Raw genomic sequence first — 13,261 nt, forward strand, 5'->3', positions numbered from 1 at the left:
GCCTTGCAGCTCTAGTTTGGGCTGATCAGAGTTGGAGTTCCACAACTGAAAACTCTTGTACACATTGTCAGTTTAATTTAAAGGGAAGGGATTCCTATGCTGGTCCAAAAAATCATTATTAAGTTTTTGCTCCCTTTGTGGTAGCCTTGAACACAAAGTGGTACTACTCTAGCTGTACTTTTAAGCATGCAAGAGATAAAGAGAGTTGTGGGGAGAACTGGAGTGAAGGGGGTCAGTGGCCGGGGCATGAAAAATTATTTGGCTCATATGTAAGATTATCACATATTAAAGGGTTAACTGTAGGCTGGGATATTTAAACACTTCTTACTAGGTGCGCACAAGCTTGTTTGTTTAGGTAAATAAATAAGGAAGGAATTAGATATAATGGGGAAAGAAGACTTTTCCTGAACACTGCATTCCTTGTATTCAACTACAGCTCTAGCCTTGGTGCATAACTTTTTAAAGATGCTGATTAGTTGAATGTATTTCTTCTTATATTCATTCTCCATTGCCATTTCTCTGCCTGCCTGCCTGCCTGCATTCCTTAGTGTGTGGCAGGTACTTATGAGGGTATCTTTCCCTTGCAGGTTTGATACGTCTTTGAGCATTTCACTTCTTGCATGCAATACTTGGGTTCAGATGCAGGGATAAAGCATAGCTTTAGCTCTTTTAAGCATCTTAATCAACTCCCTTGGCTATTCCATTCTCTGTCTTTTGTCCACTTCATGCTCAGTGAAGATTGGCTGGAGCATTTGTCTCACTATCGGATTGATGCTACTGCTGGTAATTGATACTTTTCTGGACATCTAAAGGGTAAGTGTGGATGTTTCTAACTGATAGATTTAAGAAGCAGACCTCTTCAGTATCCCAAAAATTCCAGGGTCTTCTCCAGGGGTGGGATCTGACCAGTGTAACTACCAGTTCTGTGATTTTACATTTTGTATAAAATCCTAGCCCTGGTCTTCTCCCTGCAAAATCTTCAAGGAGAATGGTAAATATTTTAAGACTTGTTGGCCAGTCCTTATGAGTTCAAAATCTTCACTAGCACTGAGCACCAACTAGCTGAGTGGGGTCCCCCCCCCCATTCTTTGCAATTAGAGAACAATTCACTGAAGTATCCCTGGAATATTCAACAACCTTTTCAAGTTGAATGAATAATCCCTTTCCTACTGCTTTGCTGACGTGGTTTAACTAGGCACAAATCTGTAATTAAGTAGTGCCTATTCAGCTAATGCTAATTCAGTACTGACATTGTGGGATCATGTTTCTTGCATTAATATGCAGATCCAGTAATGTACAGTTTGAGGTAGCTGCCTTATACAGTATGTTACAGAAATTATATAGAAACAGACACCTCTTTTGTCCATTGTTTCTCCTTAGCTAGAAATAGTTTTGTTATTTCTTTTGCAACTGTCCATGTTAGATTTCTAGAGAATGAAAGCTGAAATTCTAATTCAAGGGCTGGGGTACAATATCTCCCTCTAGATTGTACTAACTATATTGATCTCAGGATGTCATCTGCCTACTATGATGGGAGTCAGCTGTAGTGCCCTATGGCTTGAGAGGAATAGATATGCTCTATTGCCATATTGAAAAACTGCTTCCCCCCTTAATGGATATCTACTTGTAATAACTAAGCACATAAATAGTGATTGCTATGAGATGGAAGGTATTCACTAATGTTACATTTTGCAATGTAGTTTTCCTCCCTATTCCTCATGTGAGTAACTTCTCATTTCCCATCCTCAAACCACAAGCAAATTGGCATCATGTTCGATTTTTTTTTCTTTCTGTGGTTATGCTTGGTTAGTGAAACACAAATGACAGCTCACCTGCCAAATCCTTCTCAACTATTTCTCATGGGTCCAGGATCCTTGTGGGGCAAGAGTCTTCCCAGGAGAGGGAAAAGGGTTTTTAAATAGGGGCTTCTCAGCATTTTGAGGAGAACATCAAGCTCTGCTGCCCAACTGGGGCATGCACAAGTTTATGTTCAGTTGACACTTCAACCACTCCCCATACTGTTTTTGTCTCAGAGGTAATCAATAGAATGCAGGTGGAGAGAGGGCAATCTGACCTTGGGACATGGAGACTTATGTATGAACATCAAAGCCAACCCAAAATAGGGGATGCCATCACCCATGCATCTCAGCAACAATTCAGGTGAATTTCTGGATGTTGGTTGCCACCTTCTCTGATCTAGAGATAGGACTGAAGATCTAAGGCAAAATGAACATTTCTCCAAACACAGGGTGATAATTTCTGGAAAATGAACATAGAGAACTTCTTTGGTGGGAAATTGGGTGATCAACTGAGAATTGAGAATGAAATCCTCGGGAGACATAAAGGTGAGAATATGCAAAGCAATGGTCCCAGGAATGGTTCCCTGGCATATACCTTTAAGGACATAATTAAGAGAAGTGTGTTTGCTTTTTTCTCAACAAAATTTTGGTTACTTCTTAGACTTTATATTGGAAATAAATGTAGTCATTGCCATTAAAAATACGACACTAGCAAAATATTTTGTTCTTTGATTATGTGAAAATTTTGGAGATCAAAGCTTGAATCAGTTTTCAGAGTGAGCATATTGGATAATATTGAGCAAGTCTCAATACTCCACCAGTAAAATGGACATACGGACTCATTCTAGGTAGCTGTGAGAATATCAGTCAATTATTCTGCCCAAAGCTATTCATCCTTGTATCTTAGTAATAACAACAATAAGCAACACCAATAAATAATAGTACAGTTGGGACAAGGGGAATATAAAAGTGTATCAGTGAATGATTCAGTGTGTCATTCTATTCATAGTTATTGTAAATACTGTGGGATGAAACTTTCTTTTATTTATATATAATAATATATTGTTTTAAGGATTCATTTTGTTTTTTCATGTAATTCTTGGCATGTATTTAATAATAATAAGCTGCATTGTGAACAGTATTGTATAGAATCAATATAAGAGCGAGTGGTTAATATTATTAATATTGCTACAGAAAGGTTCTGTAGTTACAATGTGACTTGTTCATGCAGAATAAGAAATTTTAGCAACATGATGAAATGATTTTTCACCCACTGGGTTGCAGATATTTTAGCTGGGTTTTTTAAAAAAGCAAAATTATTTAATACTTGGGGTTTGTTAGTATCTTAAGAATTTGGAATCAATTCTACCCTTGTACAAAAATCCTTTCCTCAATTTTCTTTCTGCAAGTGGGGACAATACTGCTACTTCTCTGAGATAGTTGAACTTCCTTTGAGGAGATGCTACAGGTCCTTAGAGTTGTATCTTAAATATTTTGTGGGGAATTGCAAACAATTTACAAATGAAATAATCATGAAGAGGCTATAGTACCAACAATGTTAGATCTATTAACGTCTTGAATTATGACTTCCAAGTCTGATGGGTTAATGCATCTCACTTCTGAAGAGAAGCAATCAGATGTGACTATTTAAAAATATTTTAGCTTATTTCCATTTCAAAAGTTCACACCTTACTTTTCTTATCAGTATTTTCTTAAGCATAATGTAAATTAACACAGCTGTGAGTAATTATATTTCTAGACCTCCAATTATAAATGTAGTTGACCAAGTTTGCTTTAAATAGGCGTGGATCAGAACCAGGGACAGTTCTCAAAGACTTAACATTTCTTTTTGCCTTTGACACCTTGTGAAGGAGAGTTTGCATCTCACATTATGTCAACAAAAGGGACATTCTGATCTTGGAGAGGTTTGTATGGTACTTGGGCTCTTCAAGATATGTGAATTCACAATGACAATGAAGTCAAATCACAATATAAAGTTTAATCTTTGATGGAAATAGGTACATTGGCTATAGTAGGTGTTGAACCTCTACTATAGAGTAATACAAGTATGCAGTATATGCAAAACTCTTTCCATATATCTCAAACCTCAAACAAAAATCTGATATTTGGAATGTCTGTCAATTGAAGTAATGTGGGAATATTTTGAGTTCCAAAGATTGCATCCTATGTTTATAGGATGGTATTGCACACTTCTTTGGAACTAAGAATATTTTCACTTTGCCAGATAAAACAAGGTGCACAGACACTATTTTAAAGTTCAATATGATGTATTAGGATCTTTAGATGTGTACTACAGAAAGACTATAACTCCTAGATTTGGATTGGATGGATAAAAATTCAAAATGAATTTTTTTGCTATATGGACAATAGACTGGACTGAAAAATATTTTTCCATTTCAGATCTAGATAAACTGCAAAGCTCTGAGTAACTCTGAAGAATTTTTATAAAGTCTGAGAAGAAGAATAGGATGAACAAAGAGGAAAGGGAAGCTAGTGGTGAAAGATGTAGGAAAAGCCCTTTCCCATATTTTAAAGCCTTTCTAATAGATAGATATATCTATATTGCCATGCCAGATATTCTCAACACAAGAAAGGGACCAAAAAACAATCAGATATCCCAAACTGTTTGGTTTTTTTTTGTTCCACTATATTTCCACCCAATATTTGAGATTTATATTTTTATTTGAGGTACTTATTTTATTCAGTCTTGTCCTAGTTGCACTTATCATGGCTGAAGAATTGTCTGTATGTTTTAAAAAGAATTGAACACAACTGCTTAGGCATACAGTTCTTCAATTTGGTATCTTTTAAAAAACTTTCTTCTCAGTTTGCCTCCTGCTGTGCCAAATAGCCATTTCGATTTAGAATTATCTGTGGTTATGCTGTATTGGTTTTTGTGCCCCATTTTCATTTAAAGCAGAGGTCTCCAAACTTGGCAACTTTAAGACTTGTGGACTTCAACTCCCAGAAGGACAGAAGATGACAATTCTATATGGTGACTGAACTTCAAATCTGATGCTCCACAGCATAAAATACTGTTCGGGGTCAAACAACCAGGATTTGGTGCTTTTTTTGTGGATTCTAAAAACCTTTAAGATATTTGTTTATATTGACTATACATAAAAGGATCTATTGGAGCTGAATAATACACAGAAAGAAAGCTCCTCTTGGAACCTGTCCATGCCAGATATTTGACACATTTTCTGTTCACTGTGGATCAACTGAATGGGATTTTAAGCCAGAGCACTGAAGTAGAAGAAGCAAATCATATTGCCAAGGTGACACTTTAAAAGCATGCTCTGCATTTGAAAAAATATTCTTTTTAGGGTGTTACGTGAAGCCAGAAAATAAAGTTAAAACTTAAAAGTTAGTCATGGTTAAGTGGATTGTGCAAACAAAGGGATGACACCCAACAGTAAGAATCATACAGTAGAATCAAAGCTAATTAACTGTTAAATGTGTAGTGAAACTCTTGAGTGGTATTCATGAGATATTGTCTTCAGATGATGGAATCAAAGGCGTTTCATTTTTAGCTTACATTATTCTGGGGATGAGGAGGCAAATATAGCATGTCCAGCACATTGATATGATAGCTTGAAGTAGAACTTCATCTGCTTAGTAGTGGGTTTTGTTATTTTGTACTGCTTCCTTGCCTCATTTTTGTTTAATTTGTTTATTTGTAACAAAGTACAGTAGTGTTTTTCAACCTCGGGATCTTTAAGATGAGTAGACTTCCAGAATTCCCAAGCCAGCATCACTGGCTGGGGAATTCTCAGAGCTGTAGTCCACTCATCTTAAAGTTGCTGAGGTTGGGAACACTACTATACCATAAATTTTGTGGCTAACCAAAGATCAATGAGACAATGTTATCAGCAAATTTTAACAATACTTTAATCATATTGCTACTTTCTTCTAGTCCCATTGTCACTCAGGTTGTGTAGATAATCACTGTAAATATCAGAGGTTAGACCAGAGTTTGGGAGCTCTCTTAATCATTAGACTATAATTCCACCAATCCAGACTTTTAATGATATTGGCTGGGATTTACTAGAGTCCAATATTTTTTAGAGAGTCACCTAAACTTATAACTTTAGAGAGAGGTTAAAATATAACTCTACTTATAATTGCTGTGAAGAATATCAGAAGCCATTTTTCTATATCTTTTTTTTCCTTTTCTATTTTTCTTTTACCCCCCCCCCCTTTTCTTGCATTCTTAGTTTTCTCTTTGATTTCTTTTTTCTTTTTTACTTCACAGTAGCCTGTCTTAGTTTTTAATCTTTCTTTTTAAAAACTTTACAGATCTCAACTGAGGAAAATATTAAGCAAAAAGATTCTTCATAGCAGAAAGGGAAAGGATGAGTTGATAAGAGATAATTTATAATTTTATTTGGAGGTAACATTTCAAGATTGAAGGTTCCTTGACCTCAGATTTTGCATATGATTGACTGCATAGAATTTTTTAAAATAATTCTGTGTAGAATCCTTCCTTCCTTCCTCTCTTCTGATTTTTTTTTCTGTTTGACCTTTATGTAAGTACAATATGTGTGGAACTATATAAATAAAATTACAAATTGTTGAGTCAACAGACAGTTTGCATTTCATCCAGTTTAAATACGATACTCGAAGTATATCCCTCTTTACTGTTATTTTAAATAAGAGTCATAGATAAATTATATGTTTGGCTCAAAGATAACTGTTCCTCTGTACCTCATCTAAAGATATGTCTGAAATATGTTCCTCCAAAAGATACATCATACCTGTACCTAAAGTGAGGTTTTTTTACATGCATGTTAAGCCAGGGACACAGTCTGAAAAAAAATGTTTACTGGTAGTTACTCATAAGACTCAGCCTAAAAAAAAGTACATTCAGAGAAATTTGTTTAGGGCCACAGAGCCCTTTAGAAGTGTTTTTCTGTCTCTCTTTACTGCAATGTAATAGTATTTTTGTAGTTTATTTATGGTGGACTTGGATTTTTAGATTTTTTTTCTTCATTAGAAGGCCAGAATGTGAAAAGCAACACTTTGCAGCATATCACAGCATAGAAAATATGAATTCATATATATTACTCTATCTGTATTTCTGAATCTAAATGAATATAGTTTTGCATAAAGAATCTTAGAAAGATTGTAATGTCGAAATAAACATTGGAAATTAGAATCAAGCAAGCCATTCCTATCAGCCACATTAAAACACAGCATAATGTAGGCTTGCTTATAACAGATTTACAACACCAGAGAGAATAAAGTATTTTGTCTGGAAAGACATTGGAATCGGATCCCTGTCAGAAGTCCACAGGGAAGGAAGCTCACAACAAGGGACTGCATCATAAAAAGCATGTTTTGTGGCTGTCCCTTGTCCCCAGCTTGCCTTAATTGGTGACTGAAAAGCATAGAAATTATGAAGACCAAGAGTTTAATGCTATGGTCCCACTCCATTCATTCATGAAGCTGTCTGGGTATTTTTCAGAGTTCATTTTCTCCTTCCTCTATTACACTATCATAGGAATAATACTGTACTAGGAGAAACATGCATGCATGCCAGTCTTTGGAAAAGAGATACTCCTTTTGTGTGTGTGTGTGTGTGTGTGTGTGTGTGTGTGTGTTTCTTATAACACAAGGTGAGAGACACATGCATTAAATAAGTAAATAATAATCAGTGCATCAGATCTAATATTAATAACTGTTACAACATAGAAAGTGTTATTATACTATATGAAAACCATCTGTGTAAGATTCTAGGTAGATTCGAACTACTTGGTCAATTACAATATCTAAACAAAATTTACTTTTCAAAGAGTAATAAGTTCTCCATTCTGATGTTGAATTTTCCACCAGCACTTCCTCTGTTACAAAGTAAAACCTGAGATGTTCAGGATGCTGATCTTTGTGTCTGTTTCCAAATTCTATCCATCATTTTGGTGCGTCATGATGGTCTCCCAATGTCTTTGCCCTTGCATTTCCTTGTTATGCAAGACTGGATCAAATCTCAAAATAGTTAATTTACATATAAGATGACTTTAGTCTCCAGCTCTCTCCAAAGTGGTGGGACTGACAAGGAGGAAGTATGAGGAGAAATGATTTCATGATTAATCAGTGTTTGGTTAAACCCCAAGGAACCGGATTACATCTGAAAGGTTAGCAATGAGATCTCAACTGTAACATGGATTGATAAAATTCAAAGTCCACACATCTGATGTCCCTGAGATAACTAAAGTAGTAGTAATTATATATGTGCTGCTATGATCCCAAGCAGATCAAAAAAGAGAGGTGATATGGATAAAAAAGTAGAGTTGTGTAAGCTTTAATATGAAGATTCAATAGCAACTTGATCACATCTAGAAATTGAATCAAACATTGAATTGAACCAGAAAGCTAAATTTGAATTATTAGACTGAATTAAATACTTCCAAATTGGTTCACTAGTTCAGAAGGGCTTTGTATATATGCAGCTGCCCTTTTAAAAATCACATTGAACTAACCCAACCCAGGGTTTCAAATCAGACTGGAACCAATCCACACAGCCCTAATAAAAGGGTCAGACAGGAAAAAAAGAATATGTTCCGTTTACATGTCATGTTGAGTCAAAACATGGCTTGCTTATGATTTATCACTTTAAATCATAATGAATTTGGTTCATTGTATCTTGCAAATTAAAATTTGTGACAGTGTGGCTCAATACACTGTGGTTGCTTAAACTAGAATTAAGCAAGCTATATTTCTCATGAGGTAAATTTTTGTCTCAATGTTATGAGGAAAATGGGCTGAGACAGAGAGCTCTGTTTTTTCATCATACAGCCTCACCCTGAAACCTAGAGTGTCCCCTTGGTCTAAGCCTTTAATAATTTGTGAAAACCAGTTTTTTTCTGGATGGCCGTCAAAGACAGATTGTTCCCATTTCCTGGTGATCAATAAATTGTAATTAATGTTTGCTTGGGTTTTATTTTATTTCAATCAACGTTGTATGTTGTATTATTTTGAATTGTTTGGGGATTCAGGGAGAATATGATTAGTGTGATTGTGTTATTAACTTTTAATGAGGTTTTGAGAGAAAATAATGTTTTAAAACGATAAAATTTAAATGGAAACAGAGAAGGGAAATCACGGAAAGGAAGAATGTGTTAATTATGTGTCTCGTTGATTTGGGTGATTCATGATCTATGCATACAGGCTCTGAGTTCTGCTGCCAATGTGTTTTCTGGGTGTTTATATATTAAAACAGCTGTTGAGTTGGCCTTGAAAGGGAATTTATTGCTTTAGACTCTCATTTTAGTGTTTCAGTAAACCACCTTGTTTGGAGCAGGTAACCAGATCTCCACCTATCACATAAACACTGGCAGCAAAGAATATATGCCAAACCCAGAGAAAACCAAACAAAGATCTCCACCCTTAGAGTACAGTATATTTTATTCTGAACTTATTTAGGCTTTTCACTCCCATAACCTAGAGATATCGTTCCTCCTGGCTTGGATTTTTTTCCCAGGCCTTAAGCACGTGGTTTTTCAGAATCAGATGTAGCCTCCTTTCTGCTCACTGATAAAACATGAGATTTCTAATGACAAGACTCTCTCCCTCAAAGCTTTAATCTTATCCCCTTAAACTCAAGTTAGAGTTGCCTGCAACCACAGATAGGCATCGCTGGATAGCTATGCTGCGAAGAGGTTGATGGGTAAGCATAGATTGCAGATTGCTGCAGATGGGAGATGCATAGGTTGCAGATGGATGCAGATCCCAACTGCCCTGCATGCTGATTGGTTAATCCAAAGTCCTGTTCTGAGCTTTGCTCGTTGAGAACCCCCTAGCAAGATCATAAAATTTGCAGAAATATAAATGGAACATCTGTGCGACCATCCCCAAATGACAGGTGCATATGTTCCCTGACATGTAGTGCCAGAGAAGTCTGTTTGATCCTTTCATCAACCAAAGCATCTTTCCTCCCTCTTCTACACTTGATAGTTTGCCATCTAAGTAGCAATAGCTGACTTGGGAACTGGATTACAGTGGGCCTGTCTGCCTACGTGCCTGCCTGCCTGGGTTGTACTTGTGTGCTTTGACTATAATGTCTGCAAAAAAACTTGGAGGACCACTAAACAGGGCAGCAAATAGATTTTTCTCAAGTATTTGGTTTGCAAGAAGAATATACTCTTTATTGAACTTATTGCTTGTTGTTCTGCAAGAACACTGCTAGCTCATATTTCATGAATGATGCAAATGTGTTAACTGAAATGCCTCTGAAAATTGCTGGCATCTGGCATTATAAAAATTAAATTTAAAAAAGATAAAATAAATTCAAGTAAAATACAATACAATATAATACAGTGGATTAAGGAGATTTGACTTTATATAACACTAAGCACTAAACAAATCTTTTTTTTTATTCTGGCTTTATAGCAGCAACATTGCTATAAATAGTTTGCCTTAAGTCTAGATGGCTGAAATACAACTTCCAGTACTTCCCTAGCCAATATGGCCAAAGTTGAAAAATGTAGCAAATTATACTTCAGCAATGTCTGAGGTAATTTTCCTCAAATTAGACATATTAAATGCAATACAAATAGCACAAGATGAAATAATAAAGACAGGAGAAAAATAAATAAATGAAATTAATGGAGGCCATTGCAGTACATAGTTGGTGGAAATTAATATTCTGAGTTATTGATGCAGTATCAATGTCATAAGGAAGGATGCACTGATCTATTGATTGATTATGGGAGTGTAGGGGGAAAACAGATATCAGTTGAGACACTGTGTAGTTGTATGTTTCAATATGGATTTAGATTTGATGATCAGTTTATCAAAAAATGTCATTTTTGGTACTGCTACGACTATACATATTTTCTGGTAATACATGTTATAAACTTAGGTAGGTTTTTGTCGACCAAAGAATATGCAGGGGCAATGACAACTGTGAAAATTCTGCTTTTTTGTATAAACTTAAATGCTAGGGATACCCAGTGGGAAGGGGTTGTGTCCCTATGTTTCCCAGACAGATATTGCCCAATTCCAAATCTCTAGTTATTTGTTCTGGATTAAATTAAGGCTTCAATAAATCTTGCACAAATCCAGCCCCCATATGGCTTATAGAACAAAAAGGAATTTGGTAACAGCTTGCAAGTCCTGAATCCTAAGAAAGACATTTGCCAAATTATGACAGTGGGGGTTTGCTTGGAAGTGGGATTAGATCATGCTCCTGCCTTGACCACAAGCAAAAGAGGTAACAAAGGAATATGATGTGAAATGTTTTGAGGACTTGACATTCACAGGGATGTATCTGCCAGTTGGCCCCTCTCTGTCACTTCCCATGCTCAGCTTGTCCACATCCTGTTCAGGAAAACTCAAAATGCCACCTGCAATCAGCCTTTCAAACAATGCATGCTAATACAGACCTGAGGTTTAGAGCATTCTATTCATCAGGAGCACAAAGGCTTTCAATCAGATGGAGCAGACCTATTTCTCTAACAGCACACTTTCTTCTGCACACTTTCGAGAACTAGAATGCAAATGTGGTGAAGGCTGCTCCAGTTGCCTTACTTATGAAGTTACCTATCCCTTGCTATACTATTAAACAGTTGTGGAGAAAAGAGAAAAGATATTTATGGGATGTTTCTGATAACTGAGTTTTCTTTGTTGAATTGAGAACCATTCATAACTATCCTCTCCGCCCTCCCCTCCCCCCTCCTCCTTCTCCTCCTCCTTCTTTCCTTCCTTCCTTCCTTCCTTCCTTCCTTCCTTCCTTCCTTCCTTCCTTCCTTCCTTCCTCACACATTAAATTTATATGCCACCCATATAAATTATATATAGTTTATAATTATCAAGACAATTACGAATAAAAACAATAAAGGACATACAAAAATCAGCATAAGAAGAACAATGATGGCAAGCAAATAAACCTGTAGAAAAACACATAGATAAAAAGAGGTGTTGATCATCCTCGCCAAAGGCATGGGCAAACAGCTGGATCTTTAGGGATCTTAAAAATACCAGTAGGTGGGAACTTTTAAATTCCAGGAAAGACGTCATTTCAGAGGGCAGGTGCTGTTACAGAGAAGGTGCACTTCTGGAATCCAGACAGATGGCATGGTTTAATCAATAGAATCGGGAGGGCATTAACTCTGCTAGATCGAACTGACCAAGCAGATATGAAGTCATTTCTCTGCTTCACACTCCATTCACAATCTATGGTCTGAACACACAGTAACATAATGGTAAACCCACGGCAACATACCATAGAATTCTGGGGAGAGAACTCTTTAGCATGTAATAGAAAAGTACTACTTCTAATGGATTAGAAATCATAACTAAAGGTCAGATATGAAGTTGGGAATCTTAGGAACTTAGATCTTTGAAAGAGAATATGTATTGTATACAAGCTGCCCAACAAATTTAAAATATATTAAATCAAAGTCAAGATTACCTTCATCTTGACTCTGCCTTGCTGTGGAAGTACAAATCCCAGCAGGCCCTGAAGGTTGAGCATAGACCTTGATGCACTCCTCCACTCCAAAGTTTTGTATTCCTGAGCTAAACAACTTTGTAGCAGGTGATTGGAAGGATCTCTGTTTAAAATCCTGCAACCAATACAGCTAGTCCTCGACTTACAACAGCTCATTTAGTGATCGTTCGAAATTATAACGGCACTGAAATAAGTGACTTATGACTATTGCAGAATTCCCATGGTCACATGATCAAAATTCGGATGCTTGACAACTGGTTTATATTTATGACTGTTGCAGTGTTCTGCGACCTGCTGACAAGCAAAGTCAGTGGGGGAAGCCAGATTCACTTAACAACCATATTACTAATTTAACAACTGCAGTGGCTCACTTAAGAAATGTGGCAAGCAAAGTCATAAAATGGGGCATAACTTACTTAACAAATTTCTCCCTTAGCAACATAAATCCTGGACGCCATTGTGGTCGTAACTCGAGGACTCCCTGATATAGCAGCCTGTATTTTCCCTGAGAATTCTCCAAAGGTTAATATACTCAGCATCTGCCACTGAACTGTAACCCCTCTGAGCATCTGTTCTTGATTTTCAGGTGATGTATTTGAAATGCCGGGTAATTAAAAACCTTTGTCCACGTTGTAACTAACTTGCACTTCGTGTGCAAGGAAGGAAAGGAGAATGTGCTTTGCAGAGGTTAGGCTGTTCTTATTCAGTACAATGTTCTCAAGAAGATCCAGACGTCTGAAGATCTACAGCTGTGATATTTTTTAAAACAGTAGCTTCTTCATTGTAGTCTACTATTGCCTTTTAGGCTCATCAACATAATTCTGATTTTAAAGCTTAATCGGATAATCCATTTCATTAAAAACAATTACATTTTAGGTAGCCTGTGAATATTGATTTCATGGGTTAATTATCATAGTCAGATAATATACAACCGTAGAAAATAAGACTATATTGTGTTCCAAGTGTTGACTGAATTATACACTGCTCAAAA

The 13,261-nt window shown here is 36.4% G+C and overlaps 1 protein-coding gene across 4 annotated transcripts in view; it reads left to right on the forward strand.

The window, feature by feature from the left end:
* Positions 1-388: 388 nt before the first annotated feature.
* The window catches only part of SPDEF (SAM pointed domain containing ETS transcription factor), a 32,139-nt gene continuing 19,266 nt past the window's right edge, over positions 389-13,261 (forward strand). Inside the window, exons 1-2 of one of the 4 annotated variants that reach the window (XM_087959834.1) lie at positions 393-813; positions 2,034-2,160. In XM_087959834.1, coding sequence (XP_087815960.1) covers positions 2,127-2,160 — 34 coding nt within the window. In that variant the 5' untranslated portion in view covers positions 393-813; positions 2,034-2,126. Of the gene's footprint in view, positions 814-2,033; positions 2,161-2,248; positions 2,346-13,261 lie in introns of those variants that run through there. The other 3 variants (XM_087959832.1, XM_087959833.1, XM_026680383.2) reach the window with 3 other exon arrangements.

This window comes from Notechis scutatus, chromosome 3 (genome assembly GCF_049901735.1).
Source record: "Notechis scutatus isolate UNSWTSFEM ecotype Mainland chromosome 3, rNotScu1.2, whole genome shotgun sequence".
NCBI lineage: Eukaryota > Metazoa > Chordata > Lepidosauria > Squamata > Elapidae > Notechis > Notechis scutatus.